Source organism: Lepus europaeus, chromosome 2, assembly GCF_033115175.1.
Source record: "Lepus europaeus isolate LE1 chromosome 2, mLepTim1.pri, whole genome shotgun sequence".
NCBI classification, from domain to species: domain Eukaryota; kingdom Metazoa; phylum Chordata; class Mammalia; order Lagomorpha; family Leporidae; genus Lepus; species Lepus europaeus.
The window spans coordinates 95,125,561-95,140,964 of record NC_084828.1 but is presented as its reverse complement, the minus strand read 5'-3'; the positions used below and the strand labels follow the sequence as shown (position 1 = coordinate 95,140,964).

The following is a 15,404-nucleotide window of genomic DNA, read 5'->3' as shown; positions in this document are numbered from 1 at the left end:
AGCATCATTCGTATTTGTGAGGAAGCTTAGCAGAGTGCACTTTTAACACCTGGTTTTATCCTGCCTCCACCGCCTGCTAACTATGTGATCTTTGCCAAGTTACCTACTCTTCTAAGCCAGTTTTCTCATCTGTAAGATGGAGGCAATTCAAGTCATAGCATCTTATCCACAATTCAGAAAGGCAAAAAGCTTTCAAAATGGTTTATGATTTTAAAAAAGATGGATTTATTTATTTGAAAGGCAAAGTTACACGAGAAAGGGAGAGAGAAAGGAGGGAGAGATCTTGCATCTGCTGGTTCACTCCCCAGATGGTTGCCAGAGCCAGGAATGGGCCAGGCCAAAACTGTGAGCCAGGAACTCCACCTGGTAGGAAGGACTCAAGTACTTAACCATCATCTGTAGCTTACTAGGTACATTAGCAGCAAGCTGGATCAGAAGCAGAGTAGCCAGGACTAGAACCAACACTCAGTTATGGGATGTGGGCATCCTACGTGGCAGCTTAACTTGCTGTGCCACAACGCTGGCCCCTGTGAATATTTTTTCATATGTATAAGGCAAACTTCATCCTATTTTGTGTGACTATCATAGGTTTCACTACAGGCTGATGATAGGGTTTGGGTACCAGTCTTGATGGATGCCTATGTCACCTTTCTGAAATCCTGTCTCTAAGAGGATTCATGGGCCTGAAGTAATGACCTCAAAGAATTTTCATTTTAAATTAAATTTTGAATTAAATGATATAAGATACATAAAGCACCCATGCTCAATAAACATCGGTTTCCATTCCTTGCCAGTATTAGCCAAACCACTAAGAAAAATGCTGCTTTTAAATGAAAGGAGTTAAGGAAAGTAGTACTGACTCGATTTATCCTAAGATTTCCTTCTCAAATTAATTCTCAACAAGAATAATTGGTTAAAAAGGAGACTTCTCAACGAGGCCTTGGCAAGTATTTCACGAACTTTAAGTGTACTCAGTGCATGGTAAAAGCAACAGGTTGTGTTTTAAGGATGTGAACAGAATGAATGCACACTAGACAATCACATTTACTTTGCAAGTAAAGCAAGGAGGAGGTTATTCAGTGGACTAACCACTATAATCAGCACTGTTGACAGTGATGGTGAGAAATAAGGCCAATCTGAAGTTTATATTCAAGAGCTGATGTCTATCTTCCATGGAGTAAGAGGCAGGATTCCTTGTGAATCCCTTACCTTTACATAATGAGGTAGGATACAGTTTTGGGATCAAAAGTTCTGGGTTCAAGTCCTAGCCCAATGACTTTGGGCTGAGCCCTCCTTTCTGTTATATATGGTAAGAATAGTGATACTGACACATCTATCCCACACAGTGTTTGCCAGGATCAAAAAGAGACAATAATGGATCTTTAAAAAATGTTGGGGAGCCGCTGCTGTCGCCGTGACGTGAGGTAACCAGCGTGAACTAGCCCGCCAGAAGAACGTAGAAGAGCAGAGTGGGCTAAGGGAGAGCGAGATGACGGGCTTTCTGCTGCTGCCGCAAGCAGGTGTACTTGGAGATCACGCAGGTGTACTTGGAGATCACGCAGCAGAAGCAGAAAAAGGCAAACGAGAAGGAGGAAGCCGAATAGCCTTGTGGCTTCCTGCCCTTCGCCTGTGTGCCTGGAGCCAGTCCTACCATGCTGGTGTTCCTGCTGTAGTGCTCCCGGGTCCCTTTGCCCCGAGCCTGCAGGAGGTCCTTTGTGTGCTTCCTCTCCCTCAGGTAGCCTCTCCCTCCCTGCACCACTCCTAAGGGTGAGGGGCTTGCCTCTTCCTAGCATTTGGTTTTGTTTTTTTGACAGATAGAGTTAGTGAGAGAGAGACAGAGAGAAAGGTCTTCCTTTTTCCGTTGGTTCACCCCCCAAATGGCCACCATGGCCAGCACGCTGCACCGATCCGAAGCCAGGAGCCAGGTGCTTCCTCCTGGTCTCCCATGCGGGTGCAGGGCCAAGTGCTTGGGCCATCCTCCACTGCCTTCCTGGGCCACAGCAGAGAGCTGGACTGGAAGAGGAGCAACCGGGACAGAATCCGGGGCCCATATGGGATGCCGGCACCGCAGGCAGAGGATTAACCAAGTGAGCCGCGGCGCTGCCCACCCCCCCCAGAGTTTTTTTATTCCTGTGGGGCACACCCCAAAGTATTAAAATTAGCTTTGTAAAAAAAAAAAAAAAGTCATAAACCCTGGAAGTAGTAAGCAAATCTATTTTTGAAAAGAGATGAGACCTGGGGCTGATGCTGTGGCGCAGCGGGTTAACGCCCTGGCCTGAAGCACCAGCAACCTATATAGGCACCGGTTCAAGTCCTGGCTGCTCCACATCCCATCCAGCTCTCTGCTATGGCCTGGGAAAGCAGTAGAAGATGGCCCAAGTCCTTGGGCCCTGCACCCCCATGGGAGACCCAGAAGAAGATCCTGGCTCCTGGCTTTGGATCAGCGCAGCTCCAGCCATTGCAGCCAATTGGGGAGTGAACCACTGGATGGAAGACCTCTCTCTCTCTGCCTCTCCTCTCTCTGTATAACTCTTTCAAGTAAAATAAATAAATCTTTAAAAAAGAAAAGAAAAGAAAAGAGATGAGTCCTGTGGCTCACTAAGGCAAACCATGACGAGAAATAATAAAGAGGAATTTGAATTTAGGAGCTACCTTGGAATGTGTCATTTTATCAGTTTCTTTCTTTCCTTCATGCAACTTGGGGAACTGGAATAAATGCTCCCCTTCAAGTGGTTACTGGTAGCTAAGGAATTCCTTGAAAACAGATTACTAGAAACCCTCTGTTTCTCCTAAGTAACAGTTTTTAATTCCCTTGTGACCCCTGTGAACCTTGTAAATATTTGTTTCCTCCTTTGCTTAGACTTTAGGAAGCTCAAATCCAATCTGTAGTTCAACTCTGACAACTACACAAAATCTATGACATACATTTTGTAAACAAGTTTTATTTTATTCATTTCTTTTTGAATGTTTGAATGCTTGTAGATTCTCTTCACCTCTTTCTTATTCATCCATTTTAATCCTGTTATATGTATTTTTGAAACTAAGTTTAGAAAATTTGGGGTTGGGGACACAATAAGAAAATAATAAATCAAGCTTTCAGTGGGGTAAATTTGATGTTCATTATCTGAGATGATGGAAAGTGAACATCTCAGATAATAATGATTTTGGTTTCATAAGTATACATTTTAAAAGCAACAAAAAGAGGGCGAGAGTTGTGGCAGCAGGTTAACCCATTTCTTGGGATACCCGAATGCATTATTGGATTGCAGGCTAGAATCTTAGCTGCCCCACTTCCTATCCAGATTTCTGCTCATGTACCCTGGAAGGGAGCAAATGATGGCTCAAGTGCTTGGAACTCTGCTACCCACATGAGACACTCAGATGGAGTTCCTGGCTCTTGGCTCAACTCAGCCCAGCTCTGGCTGTTGTGGGCATTTGGGGGAGTCAACCAGCACACGGAAGCTCTCTCTGTCTCTCTATTGCTCTGCCTTTTAAGTACATGAAAATAAATAATTTTTGGAGTGATGAAGTTTTTTATTATTTCAGAATAGTTTTAAATTTACAAAACAGATATGGTATAGTTGTGCAAAGATTTCTCATATATCCCATATCCAGCTTCCCTTGTTTTTAAACATATTAGTATATTTGTCACAACCCATAAAAAAACAACAAAAACGAATATATATATATATAATATAATGTGGGAAAACTTTAACTGTTGGTTGATACAAATTCCTTATTTCCCAACAACAAAACAAAATAGCTGGAAAATAAGCTCCAGAACTCACTTTGGTGATTTGAGATCACGATGAATAATCTTATGGAGATGCAAATAATTCATTCCACTTGCAATTCCTGTGGACCAGTCTACCAGCAGTCGAGGTGTGATCTTCCTGCCAGCTCGCAAGACCTCATAGAGTTGGCCATGAGCACAGTATTCCATGATGATACAGTAACATGGGGCCTGAGTACAAACGCCCCTTTCAAGAAAACACAAACATGTGCATAAATACATACACACAAACATATTTATATTTTAAGAATATTTATAAACTTTAAGAAAATGTGAATAGAATGAAGGTACGCTAATACATGTAATAATAATGTAACTAATAATATCCAAATTATTTTTTAACATGGATACAGGAATTATTATTAAACCACCCCTCTCCCCCAAGTCTACAGGTTTCTCTATTAGGCACGTAGATTTCTGTTTTGTTCACTCCAGATACCGCATGCTATGCTGTGTCTGGTGGTTTTCTGCAGAACCATTCCAGTCTGGGACAAAGAGCACCCTCTCCTGAGGTCTGTGTAGGCTGGAGTAGTCTATGTGACACCCAGTTAAAGTCTTCAACCAGCCACCAGTTCGTCTCCTACCTCTTAGGCTGCCGTAGGTCAGGAAAGACTTTTGAGGCCATGCTTGAGGCACTGATCATGTTAAGGACATGCAACAACAGCCGCACATGAAGAAGTATAATTCATCTGCAATTTCCCTGCCTTTTTGTGCCTGTCGCATGCCACAAAGCTAATCCTGTTACTCTCCTCTCATTTTCAAGGCTACCCAGAATTCTCTTCTTAATTTTTAACAAAATTTTTTCTTCCAAGTTTCTGTGATTTGACTTTAAGGAAAGCTCAGTGGAGGAGAATCATACAGTAGAAACAAGTAGATAATTTAATGATCATAACAGAGAAATAATGAATAGGGAATAAATAATGTAATGTGTTGAAGAATATAAATATTTGTTTGAGGATACTCAGCATTCTGCTCCACTGTGTTTTAACTTGTCACACAGACATAGAAACGGTCTAGCAGGGACAACACTACGTACTTTTCATCTTTCTTGACTGACGAATGAGAAACAATCACTCCATCAGCCCTACAAGGCTGCAAGGCTTCTTAGAAGCTATAAATAACAGTTCTATAATCATTTCTAATTGCTACCTTTTCTTCTCTTGGCACTGAATAGTCAGGTTGGGTTTTCTTAAAAGAGTATTAAAAAAATTGGAAGGAAAAAAGAACATAATATTATTTTGCATTTTCCCTTCTGTGTATGGTTCTGGCTAGCATCAAAAAAAGCTGTAAGCACAGAAATCAGTATCTGAAGACAGACCTGTTAAAATCTAATCACGCTCTCCCATCTTCCAGACAGTTCTGAATTTGATTCACTGGCCAAGCAACACATGGCACAGATGGCAGCAAACACAACACTGTACAATGCCCCAAGAGCGTGGTGTAACGGGCCAGGGACACAGTCTCACTATTGTTTCCCATGAAGAGGTAAAGACTATTCAAGTATCTTGAGCACAGAGAGTTGGCACTAGCATGGCAATACTTGACCAACAAGCCTGAAAACCGCATAGGCAGGTAGGAGGGTTGGAAGGGTGAAGTGGGAAAAAGATGGAGGAACATGAAAGAAGCAAAAGAGAGAAAGGAAAAATAATGCTTCTCATACCTTCACCCCTTCAGGACACATTTCTTTCTTTCTTTTTCTTTTTCTTTGGATAGGCAGGGTTAGACAAAGAGAGAGAGAGACAGAGAAAGGTCTTCCTTTTTCCATTGGTTCACCCCTCGAATGGCTGCTATGGCCGGAGAGGTGCGGCTGGTGCGCTGTGCCAATCCAAAGCCAGGAGCCAGGTGCTTCTCCTGGTCTCTCGTGCAGGTACAGGGCCCAAGCACTTAGGGCCATCCTCCACTGCCCTCCCAGGCCACAGCAGAGAGCTGGACTGGAAGAGGAACAACTGGCGCCCCGACTGGGACTAGAACCCGGGGTGCCAGCGCTGCAGGAGGAGGATTAGCCAAGTGAGCCACAGTGCCGGCCCAGGACACATTTCTATCTCCAGTTGCCCAGGGCATGCTGCTGGAAGGCCCTCTTTTTTGGGACACACAGCCTAGTTCACTTCAGGAAGCCAAAGAGCCATGCTAATATCAGAGTATTCTGTGTCAAACTCAATGTCCCAGTGATCTAAGTTTAAAAATCCTTCATTTGGGGCTGACACTGTGGTGTAGTGGGCGTTTCTGCCTGTGGTGCCAGCATCCCATAGGAGTGCTGGTTTGAGTCCTGGCTGCTCCTCTTTCAATCCAGCTCTCTGCTGTGGCCTGGGAAAACAGTAGAAGATGGCCCAAGTGCTTGGGCTCCTGCACCCATGTGGGAGACCTGGAAGAAGCTCTTGGCTCCTGGCTTTGGATCAGCTCAGCTCCGGCCACTGTAGCCATTAGGGGAGTGAATCAGCAGATGGAAGACCTCTCTCTCTGTCTTTCCCTCTCTCTGTGTAACTATATCTCTCAAAATAAATAAATAAAATAAAATATTTTTTAAAAAGTCCTCGGCCTTTTGTCCCCTTTAGGAGGGTACAGTATATGGCTGTCTCGGTGAAGGAAACAAGAGGGTCTCTATTCATTTGTCTGTTTAAAATAATCCTCCTGTTATCTTTTGAAATTTATCACCCTTGGAAACATTGTTACTGATCTCTATAGCATTTCATTGTGGCTGCACATCCGCTTGGTCTTAATAGGACTGCCAGTGATGAAATTACTATAGCAACTGACACTGTCTCCCATGTCCTCTGCATGAATGTCCCTTTACAAGGAAATGAATCCAAAGTTTCTTTCAGTCTCTTAGATCCTGGCAGGATATTTCTCTTTCTGTCATACATCTTTTCGTTGCCAGAATGGATTTGGCTTGGGAATCAAAATTCAATCTCAGCACTGATTTAAACTCCCTACCTGTAGCAGCGATTTCTATCTTGACTTTGAAGATGTGATTCCAACTTAGGTTTACCATATGATAGTTGTAGCTTTATGAGTTTTATCAAGGAAGGATCCCTCTTGGGGATGAGAGAAGTTCCTTCTAGTTTAGGGAAGGGGGATCTGTAAGTTATTTTATTTCTACTCATTGGTAGCCTCATTGGTCACACTACTTTCCGAGTATCAGGTATACCAAGAGCCTCCATTTCTAAACTATCATCTTACCTAAAGGCTGCTTTTCCTACTCTTCACCCTCCCTGTGCTACAGTCACTTAGCCATTCATTTGTTCAAGTCTATGACAGTATGTAAAGGCTGGCAAGGGAAGAAAGTCAAGGGGAAGGTTCAAATAGAATATTTAGAGCTCAGCATTTCCAAGTTCGGTGACTTCTACAAGTTTACCTTTGACCCTCTTCCTCCTGTTAGGGATCCCAGTGGATATGAAAATGATAATCTAGACTACAAAGAAATATTCACATACTCTTGGAAACAGTCACCTTGAGAAATGACTATAATGTATAACTTACGATTATCATAACTATTATCATTAGATTCAGAAAGCTGAGTGGCCGAGTTCTTTCTAAGCAACATGTGCTCTGGCAAAATAAACTACTACAGTATAAGATGCTTATGGACATGACTCAGTTTTAATGGCCCTTTGGTACCCTCTTGAAGCACCTAGCATAGTGCTATGGAGTGTTTTTGAAACATCTTTCAAAGCAGGTGCTTATGTGTAATATATTGGGAGAAAGAAATTCTCTATTTCTTAAAAAGAAGAAAAAGCCTTCACCTACTTGAATGCGATGATGTTGGGGTGCTTCAGCTTCCTCAGGTGCTTGATATCTGTCTCATTCTGCTCTCTCACTTTCTTGATGGCCACCTCTTCTGCTCGAAACTTGCCCAAGAAGACAGCTCCTTGGGCTCCACTGCCCAGCCACTGCAGCTCTGAGATCTCCTCAAATGGCACTTCCCAAGTATCTAGGCACACAAGCAAGAAATCAACTTGAAGGAATCTCAGAATTTGCTGAGGAACTATTTTATGAGGCCATTCTGAAGGCACTCATGTCACTGTCACCAAGAGTGATCTCTAGCCCCTGTCTCCTACCAAAAAGTAGAACCTTTCTGTGGGCCCTGGTATGGCATACAATCATATATTCACACAGATCCAATTCTATTGACTTTTAACCACTGAAGTCAAGCAGATCAGAAATCTCCAGTATACTCTCCTCCAAACAAAACCTATCCCGACAGTCCTGCAGCCCCATCTTCTCAGTTAAGCATGCGTGTTCAGTCAATTCACCTGTTTCCACACCCCAATGATTCTTTCCTAAGAGCCTAATTACGCGTTCTTCTTATCTTAGTACTTACCTTGTATTGAATACTTACTATACATCAGACACTAGCATAGTGCTCTACATATATCATATGTTTAATCTTTATAATAGTCCTACTAGGCTGGCGCCGCGGCTCACTAGGCTAATCCTCCGCCTTGCGGCGCCGGCACACCGGGTTCTAGTCCCAGTCGGGGCACCGATCCTGTCCCGGTTGCCCCTCTTCCAGGCCAGCTCTCTGCTGTGGCCAGGGAGTGCGGTGGAGGATGGCCCAAGTTCTTGGGCCCTGCACCCCATGGGAGACCAGGAGAAGCACCTGGCTCCTGCCTTCGGATCAGCACAATGCGTCGGCCGCGGCGGCCATTGGAGGGTGAACCAACGGCAAAAAGGAAGACCTTTCTCTCTGTCTCTCTCTCTCTCACTGTCCACTCTGCCTGTCAAAAAATAATAATAATAATAAAAAATAGTCCTACTAGACTTGTCTTATTATAGGTTTTTAAATATGAGAAAACTAAGGAATCAGGTAATTAAGTAGATTTCTCCAAATCAGAGAGCTGGGAAGTGGCAGAACTGGGCCCACAACCCCAGAATTAGATGATTTCAGGGACGGTGCTTTGTCTGCCGGACCACATTGCCGCTCACAGACTAACCAAGGGCCATTGGTCACAATCTGCTAACACAAATGCAACATTTTCACATTTCTATTTTCCTTAGAGCTTGCTTTTTTTTGCATCAAAAATTTTTATTTCTAAGTGGTGGTATTGTTGTAGTTTCACATTATATTCCTTTTCTGTGTAAAACAGTTTTTTAATCACAAGCCTATGTTAGTTACTTTTATAATAAATAAAATACTATTTCAAACAAAACACTTCAAAAATTCAATCAATGTGTGCTTTTTAACCTTATGAACACTAAAAAAAAAAAAAAAAAAGACTCCTTTGATCATTCTCCTGGTCCCCTTTTACTAGGACACTGTCACAGGGAAGAAATGAACATCAAAGAGCTCAGAGCCCTGAGGAGTAAGGAGGAAGATAACGGTATTAAAGGTTATGTGAGATTCTTGTCAGATCACTAAAAGGCCACTGTCTGCAGAACATAGAACAAAGTAGTGTTGAGTTCGCTTTGAAGAAATTCTGGTGTTGAAAGCAAATCAACCCATTCGCTACAGCATGGATGAAGCAAGAGTAGAAAACATTTGTCAGTATCTAGAAGTACATTTTCCTATTCTCTAATTTTCTCTACCTCAAGAGGAAATAAGTTCTGTAGGTTCTTAATAAAATGAAATTTATCATTACAATAGCTAACCTTTAACCTTCAGAATATAACTAATACATCTCTCCCTTTCAAATAAATAAAAATAAATAAATTATAAAAAAGAAGAAGAAAAGGGAAGGCATCGTAATGCAGTGGGTTAAGCTGCCACTCGGGTTGCTCACAACCCACAACTGAGTGCCTGGGATGGAGTCCCATCTGCACTTCCAATTTAGCTTCCTGCTAATGTGCACCCTGGGAGGCAGCAGGTGATGGCTCAAGTACTTGGGTCCCTGCCACCCACATGGGAGACTTGGATGAAGTTCCTAGCTCCTGACTTCAACCTGGCCTAGCCCCAGCTGTTGCAGGCATTTGGGAAATGAACCAGTGGATAGGAGATCTCTTTCTCTCTCTCCACTGCTTTTTCAAATACATAAGAATGAAATAAACTTTTAAAGACACAAATATAATGACATATATTACATAGAGAAAAAAAAATAGGGTGGTTATGGGATGGGCATTTGACCTATTATCCTGATACAAGCAATACTGTCGGTTTCTGCTCTATTGAAATTGAACAAATGCTATAGAAAGTTACATCTGTCCAAACTACAAATAGCTCACACATATGAAATCACCAAAAAACCAAGTAATACCAGGTGAGATCTGGGAGGAAACAGTGAGTTAAGGCTTCACTGTTTTCAGTATCTTCAGTTTTTACAGCAAGTATCAAGAGGCCCATGATATCCCATCCTCATCCCCACAATCCTATGCAGCACACACAGTAGGCAGATGTTGATGGCCTACTGTAAGGGAATCTTCCTCAAAAGGCTTCCAGGGAAGAAATGAACACAGCATTTCGACCATTTTGGGGGCTGAATAAAGTACTATTACAGGATTCTGGCGCAAGAACATAACAGGACAATATATGTTGAATAACCTTACAAAAGTCATGTCACTCTAAAATTAGGCCAACGTTTGGGTGACTTTTTCCCTATTGACTCAATCTTTATTTACTATTACATATTAGAAGCTTAAAAAAGATTATAAAAATCAGAAAAACATATTTTATCTTAAATTCCATCTCTACTTGTCACTTCCCTTCTAGCTTTCAGCCTTGTTTACAGCTGTGTAAAAGCTGCATGTGATAAGTAATTTTTCTTTTTTCATGTGTTATTGACCAGGGCTGGGGAATCTTTTCTCTCACTTTTTCCATCACTTATTGGCCATACAAAACTATCAATTTAAAAATTAACCTGCTATAGATTTATTGAAATTCAGGTCCCCACTGTGGTTGCCTTGGCAACACCAGACCAAATGACTTTGTTACCCTTAACACGGTCCATGGGCAAGAGGTTTCCCACCCCTGTTAATATGTGTTCTTCAGATAGCCACAGTCTTAAAAGTTTCAGCAGCTGTTTATTATACTCTCTTGCCTTTTCTGTGTGTGCTTAAGTGATTCTATCTTTTGTTTTGTTAGTTTAAATTTGACACTGTTTTTTTATATTATTTCCTCAGCATCAATCCCTAGGTTAAGGAGTAGTTTCCAGGCTCTGGTACATACATTCTGAATTGCTACCCAAAAGCATTTTGCTAGACAGTGGCAATGTCTGAATATGTTGCTTTCACAACGTTGCCAATAGAGAATGTGATCAGTGACTTTTTTTTTTTTGGCTGTAAGCTTGTGTGGTTTTTTTTTCTTTTTTTAGATTTATCTATTTGAGAGGCAGGGTTATAGTCAGAAGGGGAGAGACTTTTTTTTTTTTTTAAGGTTTATTTATTTATTTGAAAGTCACAGTTACAGAGAGAAGAGAGGCAGAGGCAGAGAGAGAGAGATAGAGAGAGAGAGAGAGGTGTCTTCCATCCATCTGCTGGTTCACTCCCCAGTTGGATGCAATGGCTGGAGTTGCGCCGATCCGAAGCCAGGAGCCAGGAGCTTCTTCCAGGTCTCCCACACTGGTGCACGGGCCCAATGACTTGGGCCATCTTCTTCTGCTTTCCCAGGCCATAGCAGAGAGCTAGGCTGGAAGAGGAGCAGCTGGGTCTCGAACCAGTGCCCACATAGGATGTCAGTGCTTCAGGCCGGGGTGACAACCCACTGCGCCACAGTGCCGGTCCCGGTTGTAAGCTAATTAGGGATAGTGGTCTATAAGTTTATGCTAGTTTAATTACCCGTGATGTAGAATATTTCCTCCACATTTGTTTCATACTCACATGTGCTTTGTATGAATTGTCAAAACCCTTTTGCTCATTTATCTATTAGGGTCTTGAAGTTTTTATAAACTCAAAGGAGCTCTCTATGTATGTCTTGATTCAGATGAAGAGAATAGTTTTGTAAGCCTTTGCCTTTCAATTTTATTTTTTAACAAAATATTTAATATGAGGCTATTTCAAACAGTTTGTGGGAAAATGGAATTAAGAGATGAAATTTGTTTTTGTGCAAAAATTTAAGACCATGCATAGTTTTTTCATACTATGAATTTTCCATGAACTTTTTGAAGGCTCCTCATGTAGCTGTACGTCATTTCCTTTGTACTTTCTTCCACTGACTAGCCTATCTTCTATCAGGTATCTATAGCTGATTTTTAAAAATTTAATCTTTACATCCATCTGGAGTTTATTTTTTTAAAGATTTATTTATTTACTTCAAAGGCAGAGCTACAGAAACAGAGGCAGAGAGAGACAGAGAAGCCTTTCATTTCCAAACGGCCGCAATGGCCGGAGCTGGGCCAATCCAAAGCTAGAAGCTAGGAGCTTCTTCTGGGTCTCCCTACATGGGTGCAGAGGCCCAAGGACTTGGGTCATCTTCTAGTGCTTTCCCAGGCCATAGCAGAGAGCTGGATTGGAAGTGGAGCAGGTGGGCTAGAACCGGCACCCATACAGGATGTAGGCATTGAAGGTGGTGGGTTTACCTTTTACACAACAGCACCGGCCTCCTGGAGTTTATTTTGAGGTATGATGTGAAGATAGATATAAGTTAATTTTTCCATACAGCTATTTAGTAGTGATTCCAAAATAATTTACTCAGTAATGCTTTCTTTTCATATTGCTTTTTGGTGCTTACATTGTAATTTATCATTTTTTGTTTGTTTTTTAGAAGATTTATTTGAAAGTCAGAGTTACACAGAGAGAGAGAGAAGAAGAGGTAGAGGCAGAGAGAGAGCTCTTCCATCCTCTGGTTCACTCCTCAGTTGGCCACAATGGCCGAAGCTGCACCTATCCAATGCCAGGAGCAAGGAGCTTCTTCCAGTTCTCCCATGCAGGTGCAGGGGCCCAAGGACTTGGGCCACCTTCCACTGCTTTTCCAAGCCACAGTAGAGAGCTGGATTGGAAGTGGAGAAACTGGGACTTGAACTGGTGCCCATATGGGATGCTGGCACTGCAGGAGGCTGCTTTACCCACTATGCCACAGCGTCTGTCCCAACATAATTTTTTTAAGAAATAATTCCTATTAGTATTTTCATAAAATGAGAAATAAATTATTAAAATACAAATGACAAATACATATGGCACTCAAATACTAAGTGTTCAGGATATTATTAATAAAGAATAAAATTCTTGGGGCCGGTGCTATGGAACAACAGGTTAAAACCTCGGCCTGCATCCTTTATGGGTGCTAGTTCAAGTCTCGGCTGTTCCACTTCTGATCCAGCTCCCTGCTAATGTGCCTGGGAAAGCAGCAGAGGAGGGCCCAAGTGCTTGGGTTCCTGCACCCATGTGGGAGACCTAGAAGAAGCTCCTGGCTCCTGGCTTCTGTCTGGCCCAGCCCGGGCTGTTTCAGTCATTTGGGGAGGGAACTAGAAGATATGCGATCTCTCTGTCTCTCCTTCTCTCTTCTCTTAAACGGTTCTTTCAAAAAAATAAAATAATTTTTTTCAAGATTTATTTGGGGCCAGTGCTGTGGTGTAGTAGGATAAGCTTTCGCCTGTGGTGCCAGCATTCCATATGGGCTCCAGTTTGTGTCCTGGCTGTTCCTCTTCTGATCTAGCTCTCTGCTATGGCCTGGGAAAGCAGTAGAAGATGGCCCAAGTGCTTCAGCTCCTGCACCCCAGTGGGAGACCTGGAGGAAGCTCCTGGTTCCTGGCTTTGGATTGGCCCAGCTCTGGCTGTTGAGGCTATTTGGGGAGTGAACCAGTGGATGGAAGGCCTTTCTCTCTGTCTTTCCCCCTCTCTGTAATTCTACTTCTCAAATAAATAAATAAAATCTTTAAAAAAATTTATTTATTTAATTAAAAGACAGCGTCACAGAGAGGCAGAGGCAGAGGCAGAGGGGTGTCTTCCATCAGCTGGCTTGTCCCCTCCCTGACAAATGGCTGAAACGGCTGGAGATGGGCCGATCGGAAGCCAGGAGCCAGGAGCTTCCTCTGGATCTCCCATATTGGTGCAGGGGCCCAAGCACTAAGGCCATCTTCCACTGTTTTCCCAGGCCATATCAGAGAGCTGGATTGGAAGTGGAGTAGCCAGGCTGCTATGCCACAGCACTGGCCCCTAAATAAATAAAACTTAAAAAAAAAAAAAAAAAAGAGAAAGAAGAAGAAGAAAAATTTCCTCTACCAATTGTCACTCGGGCCTATGCTACTGAGCTGTATTCAGCCAAGTCTTATGCTACTGAGCTGTATTCAGCCAAGTCTTAACTATCATTGGGAAAATAAAGGGGATAGCATTGGTAATTCAATGTAAAATAAAGTGATATTACTGCCTTGTCCCTATCAATCTTTTTACTAGAACTAATTACCAGAAATAAAACTGATTGGTGTGAATTCAGTCTTTTTTGTCCCATCTCAAAGTCCCTGTCAACATCTAGTGGGGAGCCAAGGAATGGGAAAACGGCAGAAGAAAGGAAGTAGGGATAAGGATGTACAAAATTGCAGCCTAGATTTCATTGAGTGAGATAATTAACCTCATAATGATAGAGGACTATCCACACTCTCTCCAGGGTGAGTCCTAGACTTCTTGCTGCTTTTTTTTTTGGTCCCCGTTGGTACTCTTCCCAGCTTCTCATCTCTTTGATTCATCACTATGACTACCGTCTTCATTCCAACACCCACCACGATCCCTAGGACTAAGAAAAAGCCACATGTCCACCCACTTCAAGGCAGCAGTTCTCCTTTGTTTATTCAGACATGGCTATGACAGTTACTAGCTTTGAGACTGGAAACTATTTGGCAATAAAAGATTTCAATTACACAAACTGCCTTAATTGGATCTCATACTAAAAGGGAGATTAAGACATTATTAAACATTAAAAAAAAGTAGTGAAATTTTCTCCTAAGTACCAAATGTAGGGACAAGTCTGTTAGATGCAGGATTAAAGATTAGCTCCTGATCCCAGAGCTGACAAGGAAAACACTAAGTTTCTGGCTAGCAAATCTCTTTTCTGTACCATAGCAACATCAGCCCTCAATAGGCAGTACACTGTAATCCATCAAAAGAGGTAGACACCTGCTATACTTTTGAAAGAATTTTAAGCTGACTAGGCCTGCTTCTGTAAGCCTCTCTGAAAGCCACATAATCAGCTGGGAGACAAATTAAATACAAGTTTGTGGAACAGTAAAAGCATTTTAAAGGTTCATTTTTAGCAGACATCTCGGATGTGTCTGTTGAACTTCTTGTGAGTCTGAATCCCAATGATGTATTTGAACTCCAAGATCTCCAAATTATCACTAAATTAAGTATGAGACTGGGCGAGTGGGGAGCCTAAAAATCAAATGCGGTTTATCACATAAGCACATAGACAAATTAGGTTTTGTGTCTTATAAGAGAACATGGGAACTTTTTTTTTTTTAAAGATTTATTTATTTATCTGAGAGGCAGAGTTACAGAGAGAAGGAGAGACAGAGAGAGAGGTCTTCCATCTGCTAGTTCACTCCCCAAATGGCTGTAATGGCCAGAGCTAAGCCAATTTGAAACCAGGAACCAAGAGTTTCTTCTGGGTCTCCCACATGGGTGCAGGGGCCTAAACATTTTGGGCCATCTTCCACTGCTTTCCCAGGCCATTTAGAAGGGAGCTGGATTGGAAGTGGAGCTGCTGGGACTCAAAACTGGTGCCAACATGGGATGCTGGTGCCGCAGAGACTTA

The 15,404-nt window shown here is 42.3% G+C and overlaps 1 protein-coding gene across 5 annotated transcripts in view; it reads right to left on the bottom strand.

Moving 5' to 3' along the window:
• MAP3K13 (mitogen-activated protein kinase kinase kinase 13) overlaps positions 1 to 15,404 on the bottom strand; it is a 202,362-nt gene that overhangs the window by 38,934 nt on the left and 148,024 nt on the right. For all 5 annotated transcript variants that reach the window (XM_062210828.1, XM_062210836.1, XM_062210847.1 and 2 more), the window contains 2 exons: positions 7,538 to 7,721; positions 3,789 to 3,980 (listed from right to left, as the gene is read on the bottom strand). In XM_062210828.1, coding sequence (XP_062066812.1) covers positions 3,789 to 3,980; positions 7,538 to 7,721 — 376 coding nt within the window. The remainder of the gene's footprint in view (positions 1 to 3,788; positions 3,981 to 7,537; positions 7,722 to 15,404) is intronic.